The sequence below is a fragment of the Lagopus muta genome, chromosome 36, assembly GCF_023343835.1.
Source record: "Lagopus muta isolate bLagMut1 chromosome 36, bLagMut1 primary, whole genome shotgun sequence".
Taxonomy (NCBI): domain Eukaryota; kingdom Metazoa; phylum Chordata; class Aves; order Galliformes; family Phasianidae; genus Lagopus; species Lagopus muta.
In genome coordinates this window covers 107671-127325 of record NC_064468.1, presented here as the reverse complement: position 1 = coordinate 127325, position 19655 = coordinate 107671, and the positions used below count along the sequence as shown (strand labels likewise).

At 57.0% G+C, this 19655-nt stretch overlaps 2 protein-coding genes across 3 annotated transcripts in view; one reads left to right on the top strand and one right to left on the bottom strand.

Moving 5' to 3' along the window:
- The window catches only part of LOC125686352 (uncharacterized), a 194286-nt gene that overhangs the window by 165033 nt on the left and 9598 nt on the right, over positions 1-19655 (bottom strand). The gene's annotated exons all lie outside the window — the stretch shown is intronic.
- LOC125686355 (zinc finger CCCH domain-containing protein 11A-like) lies at positions 3839-18500 on the top strand. Its single transcript, XM_048930257.1, has 8 exons — positions 3839-3885; positions 15735-15916; positions 16191-16314; positions 16793-16855; positions 17105-17188; positions 17471-17809; positions 18141-18217; positions 18341-18500. Exons 2-8 carry the CDS (start codon positions 15863-15865, stop codon positions 18395-18397), a joined length of 798 nt encoding a protein of 265 aa, XP_048786214.1. The 5' UTR covers positions 3839-3885; positions 15735-15862; the 3' UTR covers positions 18398-18500.

Here is a 19655-nt window from a genome sequence, read left to right as displayed (position 1 = left end):
TATACACTAGCTTATATAGACTAAGTGCTTCGTTTATGCCCCTAAGGGCACGAACCACCCATCTATCATAGAGCAGGGAGAGGGCCTAACGCGTCACACCCCGCGGGGGGTTCTCGCAGTCTCACAGTTGCTGACAACAATGGTGTCCCTATGTGTCCATGTGGGGTCCCTATGGGGTCTCTCTGCCGTCTGTGTTCCTATGGGGCCTCCATGGCGTCTCCAATGGGTTTCTCTGTGTCCCTGTGGTCCCTATGAGGCCCCTACGTGTCTCTATGGGGTCTTGCGGGGTCTCTTTCTGTCCCCATGGGGTCCCTATGGGGTCTCCCTCTGTCTCTATGTGGCCTCTGTGTGTCCATACGTGTCCCTCTGGGGTCCCTAATGGGTCTCTATGGGGTCCCTGCGTGTCCCTATGGGGCCTCTATGGAGTCTCCAATGGGTCTCTCTGAGTCCCAGTGGGGTCCCTATGTGCCCCTTTGTGTCCCTATGGGGTCCCTATGGAGTCGCTCTGTGACCCTTTTGGGTCTCTGTGGGGTCTCTCTGTGTCCCTCTGTGTCCCTATCGGGTCCCTATGTGTCCCTCTTGGTCCCTGTGGGGTCCCTATGGGGTCCCTGCGTGTCCCTATGGGGTCCCTATGTGCCTGTGTGTGTCTCTATGAGGTGCCTGTGGCGTCTCTGTGTGCCCCTGTGGGGTCCCTGCAAGCAGCAGAGCGCAGAGAGAACCGCGCTCCCTGTTTTCCCCTCTTGCCGACGCTGCTCTCTTTCTCCCCCGGCTCCTCACCGGCTCAGTGCTGCAGGTTCGCCGTCCTTCGCGACGCTTCGCTCCTCGCACGAACGCCAAGTCAACCCGCCCCGAGCCGGCGCTCCGAATCCCGGGGCCGCGCCACAGGGCCCCGCTCCTCTCCCGCGCCACCGCCTCCTGGCGTCGCGACGCGATGACGTCACTCGGCGGGGACGGCGCCGTCGCTATGGAGACGCCGCCGCGCAAGCGCCGTCGCCGCGGGGGCGGCTTCCCGCGCCGCAACGAGGGAGGCGCGCCGTCGCCACGGCAACGCGGCCGCACGAAGCCCCCGGGGGGCGAACGGAGAGCCTCCGCAGGGAGATGCGGCGAGGGGAAGGTGGGGGAGGGGCGGGGAGGGAGGGAGGGAAGGGGTGCAGAGAGGTGGGGGGAGGGAGGGGGGAGAAGGGAGGGCTGGTGGTGACAGGACAAGGGGAACGGCTTAAACTGAGCCAGGGGAGGTTGAGGTCAGATGGGGGGGAGGAGGAAGTTTTTCCCCCCGAGGGCGGTGAGGCACTGGCACAGGCTGCCCAAGGAGGCTGTGGGTGCCGCAGCCCTGCAGGCGGTGGAGGCCAGGCTGGATGTGGCTCTGGGCAGCCTGGGCTGCTGGTTGGCGACCTGCACGCAGCAGGGGGTTGGAAGCAGGTGAGCGGTGCGGGGCTTTGCAGCTGGTCGGGGGGCTGCAAAGGCAGGCTGAGGGAGCTGGGCTTGTTCAGCCTGGAGGAAAGAAGGCTGCGGGGTGAGCTCCCTGCCGCCTGCAGCAGCTCAAGGGAGCCTGCAGACAGGAGGGGAGGGAAGTCTGGGGAAGGGGAGATGGCAGCAGGACGAGGGGAAATGGTTTGGAGTGGAGGGAGGGGAGATGGAGGTTGGATGTCAGGGGGAAGTTCTGCACCGAGAGATGGAGAGGGGCTGGAACAGCTGCCCAGAGAGGCTGTGGATGCAGAGCAACTGTCCTGTGATGTTGGGTGGTTTCCTTTCAGCTGTGTGTGTGCATCGGTGCCAGGCTGTCTGTGCGGAATCCTTCTCTTGTGGCCTCAGGCAGCAATCCGGGGGGCCCAAGTTTCAGCGCTGAAGGGAAGCGGTGAGCAGCTCAGTTCCTTCTGTCCTCGCAGGCCGTGCCTTCTGCCAGCTGCTTTCTCCTTTTGTGGCCTTCTGGGGTTTGATCGATGGCTGGAAGTGGGAGCCGAGTGGGAATTCTGAGAGGGGATCCTTGGGACGATGGCTGCCAGCACCAGGTATGGCGTGCAGAACTCAGGAGGGCGGTGAAGGTTTGCAAGGCTTCCTTTCGTATTCAGTTCTGGCCGAGGACTTGCTGCGTTGTTCCGGACGCCTTCTTCTCCGTTAAACTCCCAAAGGAACCTGGTGGCACGGATGCTGTGTGTGTTCCTGCTGGAAGCCGGCTGCTGCCTTGAGGATGGTGTCGTATCTGACCCATCTGCCGTGCTCCCGAGTCTCCTCGTGTCCTCAGAGAGCCCCAGTGCATCCATTCCGTCCGGGCTGCTTTATTCCCTGCTGAGACTGGAAGGGGCTTCAGAAAGCTCAGCACAACGGGCTGCTGCTCCAGCGTGGAAAGCAGAGAGCCCCCTCTGCGGGAATGGAACTCGATGATCTCGGGGGTCCCCTCCAACCCAAACCGTTCTACGATGCTGTGCTTTACAGACCCAGCCAGGTGAGAGAGCTGGGTGCCTTATGGCACGGCGTGCTTGGCCACAGGGAGCTTTGGCAGCAGAGGTTTGCTGTCAGGAGGCACGAAGGCCTCCTTCCTGACCATCGCAAGTCTCTCTGCTGCTTCACGAAGGTCAGCTCGTCCATGTGGACACCAACAGTGGGATTTTCCGAGTGCCTTTAAGGACTGATCCCCCCTTGACGCCTGTTGGGTATCTCAGAGCAGCTGGGAGGAAGCAGACCGTACAGAAACGTCCTGAAAATGTTCCTGAATGTCCCTGAACTGTCGAGCTGCAACAAGAAATCTGCCTTAAGAAGAATTTGACTTCAGCAGAACTCAGGAATGATTCCTCTTCCTTTTATTTCTCTTCTCAGTAACACCGTTTGCTCTGGCCTCTCTTCCTCTCCTCTGTGTCTTGTGTGTCTTGTGGGTGAGAGTCCAACCCACTGATGGAAGTGCTGTGATCCTCTTACAGCAGATGCTGTAAGCTGGCCGGACCCCCCAGACTCACACGAGCCCCCCCTGGACACCCCAGGACACCTCTGGGACCCTTCTGGATGACTCCGCCACCGCTGAGACCCACATGAGGACTGCCTGGACCCTACCAGACCCTCCTGGGACGGCTCCAGACTCTTCTGGTTGAGTCCTGAACCCCCTGGAGGCCCACCAACCTCTCTAGGACTTCTCCTGCAGATCCTTCTGCATGATTGCGAGGGGGGATAAGGAGGGTTGGGGGGGGGAGCAAGGGGTCAGTAGGGCTTCTGTGGGCTGGAAAGGGGGGTGGTGTGGAAGCAGTGGGGAGGGGTGTGGGGTGGAAAGTGGGTCTGGTGATGGAGGAAGGGGTGGGAGGGGAAAATGGGGAGTTGTGGGGAGCTTCTGTGGGGTGTAAAGGGGGTGTGGGGGTTGTGGGGGGTGGAGGAAAGGAGAATGAGGCTTCCATGAGCGGAAAGGGGGGCTGGGGGATGGAGGGAGGGGAGCAGGGAGGTGTGCAGGGAGGAAGTTAGGAAGGCGAAAGCCCAGCTTGAGCTCAGGTTGGCCACTGCAGGAAAAGACAATCCAAAATCCTTTTCTCAATGTATCAATGGCAAAAGAAGACCCAGAGATAATTCTCATCCTCTCCTGGATGCAGCAGGGAATGCGGTCGCTGAGGACAAGGAGAGGGCTGAGCTCCTCAATGCCTTCTTTCCATCTGCCTTTCACAGCCAGGCCAGTCGTCCTCTGGGCTTTGATGCCCCGATCTGGCAGTCTGGGACGCTGCTCCGAATTTGCCCCCAGCGATTCCGGGGAGGACAGTCAGAGAGCTGGGGACGAGCGGCTGGAGGAGTGTGGAGAGGAGAAGGACCTGGCGGTGCTGGTTGGTGCTCGGCTCAACAGGAGCCGACGGCGTGCCCAGGTGGCCAAAGGGCCAACGGCATCCTGGCCTGCGTTGGAAATGGGGCATGGAGGTGAGCGTCCCCCTCTGCTCGGTATTAGGACCATTGGGATCCTTAGGGTGACATGGGGACCGTTAGGGTGCCTTAGGGAGCCATTAGGATCCATAGGGTACAATGGGGACCCATAGAGTGCCATAGGGAGCCATTAGGATCCATAGGGTGCCAGGGGAACATAGGGTTCCACGGGGACCCACAGGGTGCTATGGGGACCCATTAGAATCCATAGGGTGCCTTAGGAACCCATTAGGATCAATAGGGTGCCACCGGAACCCACAGTGTGCCTTAAGGACTCATTAGGATTAGTAGGGTGCCTTAGGGACCCATTAGGATACATGGGGTGCCATGAGGACCCATAGGGTGCCTTAGGGACCCATTAGGATCCATAGTGTGCCATGGGCAGCCATTGGGTTTCTTAGGGACCCATTAGGATCCATAGGGTGCCACGGGGACCCATGAAGACCCACAGGGTTCCACGGAGACCCTCAGGGTGCCTTAGGGACCAATTAGGATCCATAGGGTGCCATAGAGACCCATTAGGACCCACAGGGTGCCACTGAGACCCTCAGGGTGCCTCAGGGACCCATTAGGATCCATAGTGTGCCATGGGGACCCCTAGGGTGCCTGAGGGACCCACTAGAATTTTCGGGTGGCATTGTGTCACATAGTGTGCTTTAGGGACCTGTTAGGATCGATAGGGTGCCACAAGGACCCGTAGAGTGCCTGAGGGACCTGTTAGTATCCATAGGGTACCTTAGGGACCCATTAGGATCCATGGGGTGCCATGAGGACCCATAGGGTGCCTTAGGCACACACTAGGATCCATAGGGTGCCAGGGGGACTCATAGCGTGCCTTTCAGACCATTAGGATCCACAGAATCATAGAATCATAGAATCATAGAATCACTAAGGTTGGAAGAGACCTAAAAGATCACCCAGTCCAACCGTTCACCCATTCCCAACAGCTCCTACCAAACCATGTCCCTCAACACAACATCCAGCCTTTCCTTGAACACCCCAGGGTCGGTGACTCCACCACCTCCCTGGGCATCCATTCCAGTGCCTGACCACCCTTTCGGAAAAGTAATACGTCCTCATGTCCAGCCTGAATCTCCCCTGCCGCAGCTTGAAACCATTCCCTCTGCTCCCATCACTACTGACACGAGAGCAGAGGCCGACCCCCAGCTCACCACAGCCTCCCTTCAGAAGTTATAGAGAGCAGTGAGGTCTCCCCTGAGCTGCTCTTCTCCAGGCTGAACATTCCCAGCTCCTTCAGCCTCTCCTCAGCAGCCCTGTGTTCCAGCCCCCTCACCAGCTTTGTTGCCCTCCTTTGAACACGTTCCAGGGCCTCCATGTCTTTCTTGCAGTGAGGGGCCCAAAACTGGACACAGCACTCGAGGTGCGGCCTCACGAGTGCTGAATATAGGGGAACAATCACCTCTCTGCTCCTGCTGGCAGCACTGTTTCTGATGCAGGCCAGGATGCCGCTGGCCTTCCTGGCTGCCTGGGCACACTGTGGGCTCCCGTTCAGCCCAGCATCCATCCATACCCCCAGGGCCATTTACGCCATCCTCCAGCCACACCGCCCCAAGCCTGCAGCGTCGCCTGGGGTTGTTGTGGCCGAAGTGCAGGACCCGGCATTTGGCCTTGTTGAAACTCATCCCATTGGCTCCAGCCCAGCTCTCCAGCCTGTCCAGATCCCTCTGTAGGGCCTTGCTACCCCCAGGCAGATCCACACTTCCAGCCCATTTGGTGCCATCTGCGAATGTACTGAGGGTGCACTCGATGCCCTCATCGAGGTCATCAATAAAGATATTGAAGAGGACAGGCCCCAGCACCGACCCCTGGGGAACACCGCTCACGACTGGTCGCCAGCTGGATTTCACTCCATTCACCACCACTCTCTGTGCCCGGCCCTCCAGCCAGCTCCTTACCCAGCCAAGAGTGCACCCATCCAAGCCTCGGGCTGCCAGCTTCTGCAGGAGAATGCTGTGGGAGACAGTGCCAAAGGCTTTGCTGGAGTCTAGGTAGAGCACATCAACAGCCTTTCCCTCATCCACCAGATGGGTCACTAGATCATAGAAGGAGATCAGGTTGGTCAAACAGGACCTGCCCTTCACGAACCCATGCTGGCTAGGCCTGATCCCCCGCTCATCCCACACGTGCTGCATGATCTCCCTCAAGACAGTCTGCTCCATCACCTTCCCTGGCACCGAGGTCAGGCTGACAGGCCTGTAGTTCCCCGGATCCTCCTTACGACCTTTCTTATAAATGGGAGTCACATTGGCAAGCCTCCAGTCTTCTGGGACCTCACCAGTCAACAAGGAGCGCTGACAGATGATGGAAAGCGGCTTGGCTCTCACCTCCGCCAGTTCCCTCAGCACTCTCGGGTGGATCTCATCTGGCCCCATCGACTTGTGACAGTCCAGCTGGAGCAGTAGGTCTCTGACTGTTTCTTTCAGAATCACAGGGGGGTTAGTGTGCTCCCCAACCGAGATTACCAGGTCAGAGAGAGGGGTATCCTGAGGATAACTGGTCTGACTTTTAAAGACAGACGTAAAGAAGGCATTCAGAACCTCCGCCTTTTCCTTATCCTCAGTGGTCACATTCCCAGCCTCATCCAGCAAAGAGTGGAAATTCTCCTTTGTCCTCCACTCACTGTTAATGTATTTATAAAAGAGTTTCTTATTCCTTTCCACACCAGCGGCTAGGTTAAATTCAAGCGGGGCTTCTGCCTTTCTGATTTCACCTCTACACATCCTAACAACTTCCTTGTATTTATTGTGAGTGGCCTGTCCCTCTTTCCACAGGCGGTAGATTCTCTTTTTCTCCCGGAGCCTCAGGAATAGCTCCCTCTTCATCCACGCCGGTCTTCTTCCCCGCCGGCTCACTTTGCAGCTCAGGGGGACTGCCTGCTCCTGCGCCCTTAAGACTTCCTTCTTGAAGAGCAACCAGCTCTCTTGGACCCCTTTACTCGCTAAGACTGAATGCCAGGGGACTCCCCCTATTAGTCCCTTGAACAATTCAAAGTCCGCCCTCCTGAAGTCCAAGGTAGCAGTATTACTATTCCCCCTCCAGGCTCCACCATGAATCACGAAGTCTATCATTTCATGATCACTCTGTCCAAGACAGCCTCCAACCTCCACATCTCCCACCAAACCTTCCCTGTTTGTGAACAGCAGGTCTAGTGGGGCAGTTCCTCTCGTGGGCAGGTTGCCACAGGGACCCACAGAGTGCCTTAGGGACCCATTAGGATTCATAGGGTGCCATGGGAACCCCTAGGATGCCATAGGGTCCCATTAGGATCCATGGGGTGCCACGAGAACCTGTAGAGTGCCTGAGGGACCCATTAAGATCTATAGGGTGCCATAGGGACCCATTAGGATCCATAAGGTGCCATGGGAACCCGTAGGGTGCCTTGGGGACCCGTTTGGATCCATAGGGTGCCAGGGGGACCCGTTAGGTTCCATAGGGTGCCAGGGGGACTCATTAGGATCCATTGGGTGCCTTGGGGTTCCATAGGGTGCCTTAGGGACCTAGTAGGATCCATAGGGTGCCATGTGCATCCATCGGGTGCCTTAGGGGTCCACTAATATACATAGGGTGTCTTAGGGGCCCAATAGGATCCGTAGGGTGCCATGGAAACTCATGGGATGTGTTAGGGACCCATAATGATCCATAGGGTGCCATGAGGACCCATAGGGTGCCTTAAGGACCCATTAGGATCCATAGGGTGCCATGGGCACCCATAGGGTGTCTTAGGGGCCCATTAGGATCCATAGGGTGCCACGGGGACCCATTAGGACCCACAGGGTGCCACTGAGACCTTCAGGGTGCCTTAGGGATCCATTAGGATCTCTAGGGTGCCATGAAGACCCCTAGGGTGCCTGAGGGACCCACTAGCATTTTAGGGTGCGTTAGGGACCTATAGGGAGCGTTAGAGACCCATTAGGATCTATAGAATGCTATGGGGTCTCGTTAGGATGAATAAGGTGCCTGGGGGACACATTAGGATCCATAGGGTGCCATGGGGATCCATAGGGTGCCTTAGGAGTCGATTAAGATACACAGGGTGTCTTAGCAACCCACTAGGATCCATAGGGTGCCATGGGGACCCATAGGGTGCCTTATGTCTCCTTTAGGATCCATAGGGTGCCATGGGGATCCCTAGGGTGCTTGAGGGACGCACTAGAATTGTAGGGTGCCATGGGTACCTATACTGTGCTTTAAGGACCCATTAAAATTCATAGGGTGCCACAAGGACCTATAGAGTGTCTGAGGGACCCGTTAGGATCCATAAGGTGAAATGGGGATCCATAGTGTGCCTTAGAGATCCATTTGGACCCATAGGGTGCCATGGGGACACATTAGGATCCATAGGGTGCCATGGGGACGTGTAGGGTGCCTTAAGGAGCCATCAGGATGTGTAGGGTGCCTTGGGGAGTCACAGGGTGCCTTAGGGACCCAGGAGGATCCATAGGGAGCCACAAAGACCCGTAGGGCGCCTAAAGGACACATTAGGATTCATAGGGTGCCATGGGGACCCATTAGGACCCATAGGGTGTGTTAGGGACCCATTAGAATCTGTGGGGTGCCATGGGGACTCATAGGGTGCCTTAGGGATTCATTATGATACATAGGGTGCCACGGGGACCCACAGGGTGCCTTAGGGACCCATTAGGACCCATAGGGTGCCATGGGGACCCATTAGGACCCATAGGGTGCCATGGGGACCCGTAGGGTGCCATAGGTACCCATAGTGTGCCTTAGGGACCAACTATGATACATAGTTTGCTATGGGGACCCATTAGGATCCTTAGGGTGCCAAGGGAACACATTAGGATCTATCGGGTGCTTTAGGGATCCATCAGGATCCCTAGGGTGCTATGGGGACCCATTAGGATCCGTACGGTGCCTTAGGGATCCATAGGGTGTCATGGGCACCCATCAGGTGCCTTAGGGACCCATTAGGATTCATAGGGTGCCAGGGGGATCTGTAGGATGCCTTAGGGACCCGTTAGGATGCATAGGGTTCCACGGGGACACACAGGGTGCCTTAGGGAGCCATTAGGATCCATAGGGTGCCGTGGGGACCCATTAGGATCCATTGGGTGCCTTGGGGACCCGTAGGGTGCCTTAGGGACCCATTATGATTCATAGGGTGCCATGGGGACCCGTAGGGTGCCTTAGGGACCCATTAGGATCTGCAGGGTGCCATGGGGACCATAGGGTGCTTTAGGGATCTGTTAGGATCCATAGAGTGACATGGGGACCCATTAGGGTTCATACGTTGCCTTAGGAACCACTTAGGATATATAGGGTGCCACGGGGACCCACAGGATGCCTTAGGGACTCATTAGGATATGTAGGGTGCCAGGGGGACCCGTAGGGTGCCTGAGAGACCCAGTAGAATTTTAGGTTGGCATTGGGACCCATAGGGTGCCACGAGGACACACAGGGTGCCTTAGGGATACTTTAGGAGCCATAGGGTGCCATGTAAACATATAGGGTGCCTTAGGGACCCGTTAGGATGCATAGGGTTCCACGGGGACACACAGAGTGCCTTAAGGGACCCATTAGGATCCATTGGGTGCCTTGGGAACCCGTAGGGTGCCTTAGGGACCCTTTAGGATCCATAGGGTGCCACAAAGACCCGTAGAGTGTCTGAGGGACCCGTTAGGATCCATAGGGTGCCGTGGGGACCCATTAGGATACATGGGGTGCCATGAGGACCCATAGGGTGCCTTAGGGACCCATTAGGATCCATAGTGTGCCATGGGCAGCCATTGGGTGTCTTAGGGGCCCATTAGGATCCATAGGGTGCCACGGGGACCCATGAAGACCCACAGGGTTCCACGGAGACCCTCAGGGTGCCTTAGGGACCAATTAGGATCCATAGGGTGCCATAGAGACCCATTAGGACCCACAGGGTGCCACTGAGACCCTCAGGGTGCCTCAGGGACCCATTAGGATCCATAGTGTGCCATGGGGACCCCTAGGGTGCCTGAGGGACCCACTAGAATTTTCGGGTGGCATTGTGTCACATAGTGTGCTTTAGGGACCTGTTAGGATCGATAGGGTGCCACAAGGACCCGTAGAGTGCCTGAGGGACCTGTTAGTATCCATAGGGTACCTTAGGGACCCATTAGGATCCATGGGGTGCCATGAGGACCCATAGGGTGCCTTAGGCACACACTAGGATCCATAGGGTGCCAGGGGGACTCATAGCGTGCCTTTCAGACCATTAGGATCCACAGAATCATAGAATCATAGAATCACTAAGGTTGGAAAAGACCTAAAAGATCACCCAGTCCAACCGTTCACCCATTCCCAACAGCTCCTACCAAACCATGTCCCTCAACACAACATCCAGCCTTTCCTTGAACACCCCAGGGTCGGTGACTCCACCACCTCCCTGGGCATCCATTCCAGTGCCTGACCACCCTTTCGGAAAAGTAATACGTCCTCATGTCCAGCCTGAATCTCCCCTGCCACAGCTTGAAACCATTCCCTCTGCTCCCATCACTACTGACACGAGAGCAGAGGCTGACCCCCAGCTCACCACAGCCTCCCTTCAGAAGTTATAGAGAGCAGTGAGGTCTCCCCTGAGCTGCTCTTCTCCAGGCTGAACATTCCCAGCTCCTTCAGCCTCTCCTCAGCAGCCCTGTGTTCCAGCCCCCTCACCAGCTTTGTTGCCCTCCTTTGAACACGTTCCAGGGCCTCCATGTCTTTCTTGCAGTGAGGGGCCCAAAACTGGACACAGCACTCGAGGTGCGGCCTCACGAGTGCTGAATATAGGGGAACAATCACCTCTCTGCTCCTGCTGGCAGCACTGTTTCTGATGCAGGCCAGGATGCCGCTGGCCTTCCTGGCCGCCTGGGCACACTGTGGGCTCCCGTTCAGCCCAGCATCCATCCATACCCCCAGGGCCATTTACGCCATCCTCCAGCCACACCGCCCCAAGCCTGCAGCGTCGCCTGGGGTTGTTGTGGCCGAAGTGCAGGACCCGGCATTTGGCCTTGTTGAAACTCATCCCATTGGCTCCAGCCCAGCTCTCCAGCCTGTCCAGATCCCTCTGTAGGGCCTTGCTACCCCCAGGCAGATCCACACTTCCAGCCCATTTGGTGCCATCTGCGAATGTACTGAGGGTGCACTCGATGCCCTCATCGAGGTCATCAATAAAGATATTGAAGAGGACAGGCCCCAGCACCGACCCCTGGGGAACACCGCTCACGACTGGTCGCCAGCTGGATTTCACTCCATTCACCACCACTCTCTGTGCCCGGCCCTCCAGCCAGCTCCTTACCCAGCCAAGAGTGCACCCATCCAAGCCTCGGGCTGCCAGCTTCTGCAGGAGAATGCTGTGGGAGACAGTGCCAAAGGCTTTGCTGGAGTCTAGGTAGAGCACATCAACAGCCTTTCCCTCATCCACCAGATGGGTCACTAGATCGTAGAAGGAGATCAGGTTGGTCAAACAGGACCTGCCCTTCACGAACCCATGCTGGCTAGGCCTGATCCCCCGCTCATCCCACACGTGCTGCATGATCTCCCTCAAGACAGTCTGCTCCATCACCTTCCCTGGCACCGAGGTCAGGCTGACAGGCCTGTAGTTCCCCGGATCCTCCTTACGACCTTTCTTATAAATGGGAGTCACATTGGCAAGCCTCCAGTCTTCTGGGACCTCACCAGTCAACAAGGAGCGCTGACAGATGATGGAAAGCGGCTTGGCTCTCACCTCCGCCAGTTCCCTCAGCACTCTCGGGTGGATCTCATCTGGCCCCATCGACTTGTGACAGTCCAGCTGGAGCAGTAGGTCTCTGACTGTTTCTTTCAGAATCACAGGGGGGTTAGTGTGCTCCCCAACCGAGATTACCAGGTCAGAGAGAGGGGTATCCTGAGGATAACTGGTCTGACTTTTAAAGACAGACGTAAAGAGGGCATTCAGAACCTCCGCCTTTTCCTTATCCTCAGTGGTCACATTCCCAGCCTCATCCAGCAAAGAGTGGAAATTCTCCTTTGTCCTCCTCTTACTGTTAATGTATTTATAAAAGAGTTTCTTATTCCTTTCCACACCAGCGGCTAGGTTAAATTCAAGCTGGGCTTTTGCCTTTCTGATTTCACCTCTACACATCCTAACAACTTCCTTGTATTCATTGTGAGTGGCCTGTCCCTCTTTCCACAGGCGGTAGATTCTCTTTTTCTCCCGGAGCCTCAGGAATAGCTCCCTATTCATCCACGCCGGTCTTCTTCCCCGCCGGCTCACTTTGCAGCTCAGGGGGACTGCCTGCTCCTGCGCCCTTAAGACTTCCTTCTTGAAGAGCAACCAGCTCTCTTGGACCCCTTTACTCGCTAAGACTGAATGCCAGGGGACTCCCCCTATTAGTCCCTTGAACAATTCAAAGTCCGCCCTCCTGAAGTCCAAGGTAGCAGTATTACTATTCCCCCTCCAGGCTCCACCATGAATCACGAAGTCTATCATTTCATGATCACTCTGTCCAAGACAGCCTCCAACCTCCACATCTCCCACCAAACCTTCCCTGTTTGTGAACAGCAGGTCTAGTGGGGCAGTTCCTCTCGTGGGCAGGTTGCCACAGGGACCCACAGAGTGCCTTAGGGACCCATTAGGATCCATAAGGTGCCATGGGAACCCCTAGGATGCCATAGGGTCCCATTAGGATCCATGGGGTGCCACGAGAACCTGTAGAGTGCCTGAGGGACCCATTAAGATCTATAGGGTGCCATAGGGACCCATTAGGATCCATAAGGTGCCATGGGAACCCGTAGGGTGCCTTGGGGACCCGTTTGGATCCATAGGGTGCCAGGGGGACCCGTTAGGTTCCATAGGGTGCCAGGGGGACTGATTAGGATCCATTGGGTGCCTTGGGGTTCCATAGGGTGCCTTAGGGACCTAGTAGGATCCATAGGGTGCCATGTGCATCCATCGGGTGCCTTAGGGGTCCATTAATATACATAGGGTGTCTTAGGGGCCCAATAGGATCCGTAGGGTGCCATGGAAACTCATGGGATGTGTTAGGGACCCATAATGATCCATAGGGTGCCATGAGGACCCATAGGGTGCCTTAAGGACCCATTAGGATCCATAGGGTGCCATGGGCACCCATAGGGTGTCTTAGGGGCCCATTAGGATCCATAGGGTGCCACGGGGACCCATTAGGACCCACAGGGTGCCACTGAGACCTTCAGGGTGCCTTAGGGATCCATTAGGATCTCTAGGGTGCCATGAAGACCCCTAGGGTGCCTGAGGGACCCACTAGCATTTTAGGGTGCGTTAGGGACCTATAGGGAGCGTTAGAGACCCATTAGGATCTATAGAATGCTATGGGGTCTCGTTAGGATGAATAGGGTGCCTGGGGGACTCATTAGGATCCATAGGGTGCCTTAGGAGCCGATTAAGATACACAGGGTGTCTTAGCAAACCCACTAGGATCCATAGGGTGCCATGGGGACCCATAGGGTGCCTTAGGTCTCCTTTAGGATTCATAGGGTGCCATGGGGACCCATTAGGATTCATAGGGTGCCATGGGGATCCATTAGGATCCATAGGGTGCCATGGGGACCCATTAGGACCCATAAGGTGTGTTAGGGACCCATTAGAATCCATGGGGTGCAATGGGGACTCATAGGGTGCCTTAGGGATTCATTATGATACATAGGGTGCCACGGGGACCCACAGGGTGCCTTAGGGACCCCTTAGGACCCATAGGGTGCCATGGGGACCCGTAGGGTGCCATAGGTACCCATAGTGTGCCTTAGGGACCAACTATGATACATAGTTTGCTATGGGGACCCATTAGGATCCTTAGGGTGCCAAGGGAACACATTAGGATCTATCGGGTGCTTTAGGGATCCATCAGGATCCCTAGGGTGCTATGGGGACCCATTAGGATCCGTACGGTGCCTTAGGGATCCATAGGGTGTCATGGGCACCCATCAGGTGCCTTAGGGACCCATTAGGATTCATAGGGTGCCAGGGGGATCTGTAGGATGCCTTAGGGACCCGTTAGGATGCATAGGGTTCCACGGGGACACACAGGGTGCCTTAGGGAGCCATTAGGATCCATAGGGTGCCGTGGGGACCCATTAGGATCCATTGGGTGCCTTGGGGACCCGTAGGGTGCCTTAGGGACCCATTATGATTCATAGGGTGCCATGGGGACCCGTAGGGTGCCTTAGGGACCCATTAGGATCTGCAGGGTGCCATGGGGACCATAGGGTGCTTTAGGGATCTGTTAGGATCCATAGAGTGACATGGGGACCCATTAGGGTTCATACGTTGCCTTAGGAACCACTTAGGATATATAGGGTGCCACGGGGACCCACAGGATGCCTTAGGGACTCATTAGGATTTGTAGGGTGCCTTAGGGACCCATTAGGATTTGTAGGGTGCCAGGGGGACCCGTAGGGTGCCTGAGAGACCCACTAGAATTTTAGGTTGGCATTGGGACCCGTAGGGTGCCACGAGGACACACAGGGTGCCTTAGGGATACTTTAGGAGCCATAGGGTGCCATGGAAACATATAGGGTGCCTTAGGGACCCATTAGAATCCATAGGGTGCTATGGGGACCCATAGGGTGCCTTAGGGACCCGTTAGGATGCATAGGGTTCCACGGGGACAAACAGAGTGCCTTAAGGGACCCATTAGGATCCATTGGGTGCCTTGGGAACCCGTAGGGTGCCTTAGGGACCCTTTAGGATCCATAGGGTGCCACAAAGACCCGTAGAGTGTCTGAGGGACCCGTTAGGATCCATAAGGTGCCATGGGGACCCATAGGGCCTAGAGCCAGAGGCAGAGGCCGGCACTGGCCCTGGGCACAGCTGTGCCTTCCTGTTGCTTTCTGCTGATTCCTGTAGGGCTGCACTGACCGCTTGGAGGCCATGCTGCTCCATACTGGTTGTCACTTGGCCATGCTGCACGTTTCTGGTCCGTACTGCTGGGCACTCCTCCCAGCTCCTACTTGTTCCTCTGGGACCCCGCTGACCACTACGAGGCCATACTGCGTTTTTACTGGGCTGCACAAGGGTCATCTTCACTTCTCTGTTGCTTTACTTCAATTAAGGCCCATTCCATGAACCCCATTCACCCCATAGGTGAATCTCCTGTTTCCTACACTTTGGATGTGGGAGGTGACCACTCCTTTGCCTATGATGCAAGTGCAGCGGTGATGCAGGCACTCGCTGAGGTCACAGTGGTGGCCGGGCTGGGAGCGTTTGTGGCCCAGCTGGGAGGAGAGCTGGTGGTCTGGCGAGCGTGGTGCACACGGAGACTGAGCTCTGTGCTTTCATTGAGAGATCTTCCTTGAGAGCCCGCTGGGAGCAGCGCTGCGGCGTGTGCATCAGCTGGGCAGCGCTCCGGCAGGGCAGTGACCAGGTGAGCTGGGTTGGTGCCGGCTGGGTGCCGGGAGGTGTCTCAGCAGAAAAGCTGGGCTGGGGAGCAGTTGCCAGCTCCGGCGGTGCCCCTCAGCACGGCTGTTTGCAGGGGAAATGGTTCTTGTTCAGCTTCCATCCCACGTTTCAGTGAGGATGATGAGACGTCCTTCCTCCCCTGGAAATTCACGGCTGAGCCCCGCCTTCACGTTGCACATTGAAAAGCAGGGAGAGCACAAGCTTCTCAGAGCACAGCTCGTGCCCCCTGCCCCACGGGTGGCTGGGTGCAGAGCTGTTGAGGAGATGGAGAAGGGCGCTTGCTGGCTCAAGCCGTGGCAGTCAGACCCAAACTGGACGTGGTGGCAGGCAGCTCTGGCAGCCAGCTGACGTCCAGACGCTGCCCTCCTCGAGAGACGCAGAAGAAAGCTGGGAAGATGCTTCTTCCTCCTGATGTTTCACTGGTGGATCCTTTCTGCAGGGTTCCTGTCCAAAAGGAGATTTTGAGAGACCGAGGCAATCAAAGACAGAGGGAAGCAGCTCGATCCAAGAGCAGAGAAGTTCCTGCGCGCAGCCCTCGGAACTTCAGCTTCCCCAGAGACAGCGGCCATGTCTCAGGCAGGGGACGACCGCAGTTCCGCTTCCTGCTCTGGGAGAGGAAAGGTAGGGCTGGGTTTCCTTGGCTTGGCTCTTCTTCCTTTTTCTCATGTTGAAGGGAACGGCTGGAGCAGGGGGAGCCCTGCAGGTGCTTTGGGACCTCAGGAACCAGTTGGATGCTGCGCGCGCTGCTGATGGCGTGGGCACGGCTCAGGCCGTATTTTCCCTTAGTGATGAAGAAGGTGTCAGCACTCTGCCGTCCCAGCTCTGGCCCGACCTGGAAGCTGTCTGCAAACCTTGGCTGCCCGTTCCCTCCAACGTTTCTTCTTTCTCTCCTCAGAAGCAGCGCGGCGCGGTTCCCCGCGTTGGGGAGCAGCAGCCAGCAGGCTGCCAGAGATCCCACGGCGCCTGGCAGCGCACAGAGGGACGCGATGGGGACGGGCCGTCCTCAGTGCCGCGCAAAAGTGAGTTTCTGCAGTCCTCTGTCGTGAAGGATGGAGGGATGAATGTGGAGTGTTACTTCTGAGCGGGTGCAGTGCTGTAGGGATGTCCAGTAACCACGGTGGAAGCATGAGAAAGGCCGACAGCGACAGCCGATGGCAGCAGCGAGACAGAAGTCTGTGTGCAAGTGGTGCTGCTGAGAGCTGAGCGCATTCCCTCTAGGGACAAGAGATCCGTGTCTCGACGTTTGCAGCCGGTAGCGTTTTGTTTGCTGGTGCAGCTTTGCTCTGCATTCTGCAGAGCTGTCAGGCAGTCCGGGGTTCCTCTGCTGCCATCTGACAGGAAGGAGAGCAGTAGTGCTTAGTGTAAGCGCAGTGCAGTTTGAACATCAGTTTCTGCTCTGGCTGTAGAACAGCGTCTTTTGGATTTGGGGGGGGTGTGGGCTGACAGGACAGCGCTGCTCCTGGTGTCTGTGCAGTCACACTGGATCTGTTGTTGCAGGGACGGAGCCTGCGTGTCCGTGGGATGGTGCTGGGCACGGGGGGAAGCGGAAAGCCTCCGCAGGTAAGGAGCTGCTGTGAGCTGTGCTGCGGGTGCTGCCTCTAAGGAGGGCTGCGTGCAGGGCTGTGTGTGATGGAGGAGAGAGGAAAGGGCGCTGCAGATCTGTGCTGACTGCACAAGTGGCACAACGCTGTAGCAGTGGAAAGGAAATTGAAGAAACTGCGCTTGAAGAGCAGCAGTTTGTGTCTGACTGTGCCCAAGTCTTCCTCCAAGGAGCTGCTCTTCATGTCTTTCCTGCTTTCTTTCTGTCAGAAGCTGAGGCCAGCCTCCCTCTGAAGCGCAGCCATGCGGAAAGGCAGGGCAGGAGCACAGAATGGGACGTGGCACCCAAGAGAGGTACAGACACCCAGCAGGCATCGGGGCTTGGTGCACTGCCTTTCTAATCAGGCTTTGTGCCTGTTCTTTCCTGGGACTGTTGTCACTGTGTGCTGGCTGTGGTCATAAGCACAGTGAGCATTCCTGCACTGATTAGAAATGGGAGCCCACAGTTCACCTGAGATCCCAAGCTCCGTGACTGTGAACACTCCAGATGAGATGTCCCAGCATCGCGGCCCATTCTGCAGACTGAAAGCAGCAGTGCGCCCTGGTTCAATCTCGTTGCTTCTTGTCTTTTCACAGAGATCGGTGCTGAGCCAAACGGCCATCTCCACGTGAAGGTGGTGCAGCAGGGGCGTTCCGAGAGAGCTTGTCTCCCTGAGAGAGCTCCAGCTCCTCTCCAGGCTGGAGGGCTTCCTGGCAGAGCAGGTCCCAGCACAGGGGGAAGAGCTTCCCCTGCCGCGTGCCCCCGCTCCGTCGGCAAGGCCCAGGCTGGATGCAAACGCAAGGCCTTGGAGGAAGGGACACCAGCAGCAGCGCAGCTGCCTGCCCACAAGAGAGCGAGGGCTGAGAGCGGAGGCAGCGTGCCGGCTCCAGCAGCGCAGCCTGGGCCTGCCGCAGCGCGGAGCTCCGGGCGCAGAGGTGAGCAGGGCTGTGTACCGCTGTGCTGAGCTGCTGCCCTTTGCCAGCACGCTGAGTTTGCTCAGGGTCTGCTTTGCCTTTTCCTTTTGTGTCGAGGGGAAATGGGTTGAAGGCTGCCAAGTCTGAAGGCAGCCAGGTGCCAGAATGTGCAACCCCGTCTCTTTAACTGCATGGTGGTCTTCTGCACGTCCCACTGGAAAGGTCATTCACTGGGGGGTTCCTCGTCCAATTTCCTTTGTCTTTTTTCTGCCGTCTGCTTTTACGGTACCCACGTTTCTGCAGTTTTGCTGTTGACAAAAGAAATTCCTCTTTTTTTTTTCTTGCCTGATAGCAAGAAGACAACGCCAGAAACAAAGGAGAGCAGAACTGAAGAAGGCTTCTCTGAGAGCCGCAGCTGCACGTGCAGAGGTGAGTCCTCGGTGAGCACAGACGCGGCTCTTGTTGTTGTCAGGGCCTCCGTCTGTCAGACATGGAAGAGATTTCCCAAGGGAAGCGCTGTCCTGTTTCTACACTCGCTCTGTTTCTTTCCAGTCCTCCGCCATGAACAGCCTGGTGGAGATGATGCAGAAGCTGCAGCTGCACGACTGAGAGGAGGAGCATCAGCAGGCAGCGCTGCAGTGCGCGGCGTTGCAGGGCAGCGCTCCGAGTGCCGCCCAACTCGGCACTCCAACTTTGGTTGTAGTCAATAAAAACATGGCATGCTAACTCAGAGAACGATGCCGTAGAGATTGCTGAGTTTCCCAGGGCAGCGCTGAGTACTTTTTGCTTTATGCTGAGTGTACAATGAGCCAAGTTCCCCAAAAGGACGGCGTTTCCTCTGGGCTGTTGGTCCAGAGCAGCATCTCTGCACTTAGGACCGCCACGCTGCCATCCCGGCACTGCTCTGCCCACAGACAGCGCTCCTGGTCGTGGCGCTCAGAAGGTGCCCCTCTGTCGTGCAGCCCTCCCCAGCGCCTGCCTGCCTGTCCCTGTGTGGGCTGCGATGGAGCTTTTCCTTTGCAGCGCCTGGTGTGACGCCGTGTCCTGGTTCCGTCGGTGCCATCCTGCAGGCTGCTGTGCACAGCGCAGTGCTGCGGAGCTGTGCTTCCCGGCCCTGTGCTCTCCGGCACTCTGGTGTGAGTTCTGCCTCTCCCAGGCATCTCCTGTTCCCAGGAACCTCCGCTGCTCCCTTGCACGCAGCTCTGTGTGCGCAGCCCTGTGCAGAACCGCACACCCACGTGCAAGGACTTCCCTGCACACACCGCTGTGCATCCACACGCACAAGCACATCCTCGCACGGCCCTGTGTGCACACTCCATCCGTGTGCACACAACCGTGTGCAAAACCACACAGCCTTGTGCAAAGACCTCGATGCACAGCCCCGTGTTCGCGCACACACACACCCGTGTGCAAACCCACCCCTTTGCACAGCAACACGCATGAAGACACGAGCGCAGCTGCAGCCCTGCACACAGCCGTGCGCACACACACACACGTGCAAAAGTGACATTCACGTGCAAACACCCTGCACACACCCTCGTGCAATGCACACTGATATGCAGCATCACCTCTAAGATGATCGGAGGGCTGGAGCACCTCTGCTATGAGGAAAGGCTGAGGGAGCTGGGCTTGTTTAGCTTGGAGCAGACAAGGCTCCAGGGAGACCTCATGGTGGCCTTGCAGTGCTTGAAGGAAGTGTATAAACAGGAGGGGGAACGGCTGCCTGTGAGGGAGGAGAGACCCCATAGGAACACAGAGAGACCCAATAGGGACACACGGACAACCCATAGGGACCCCATAGAGTTCCCATAGGGACACCTAGGGACAAATAGGGACCCCAAAGGTACACATAGGGACACATGGAGCC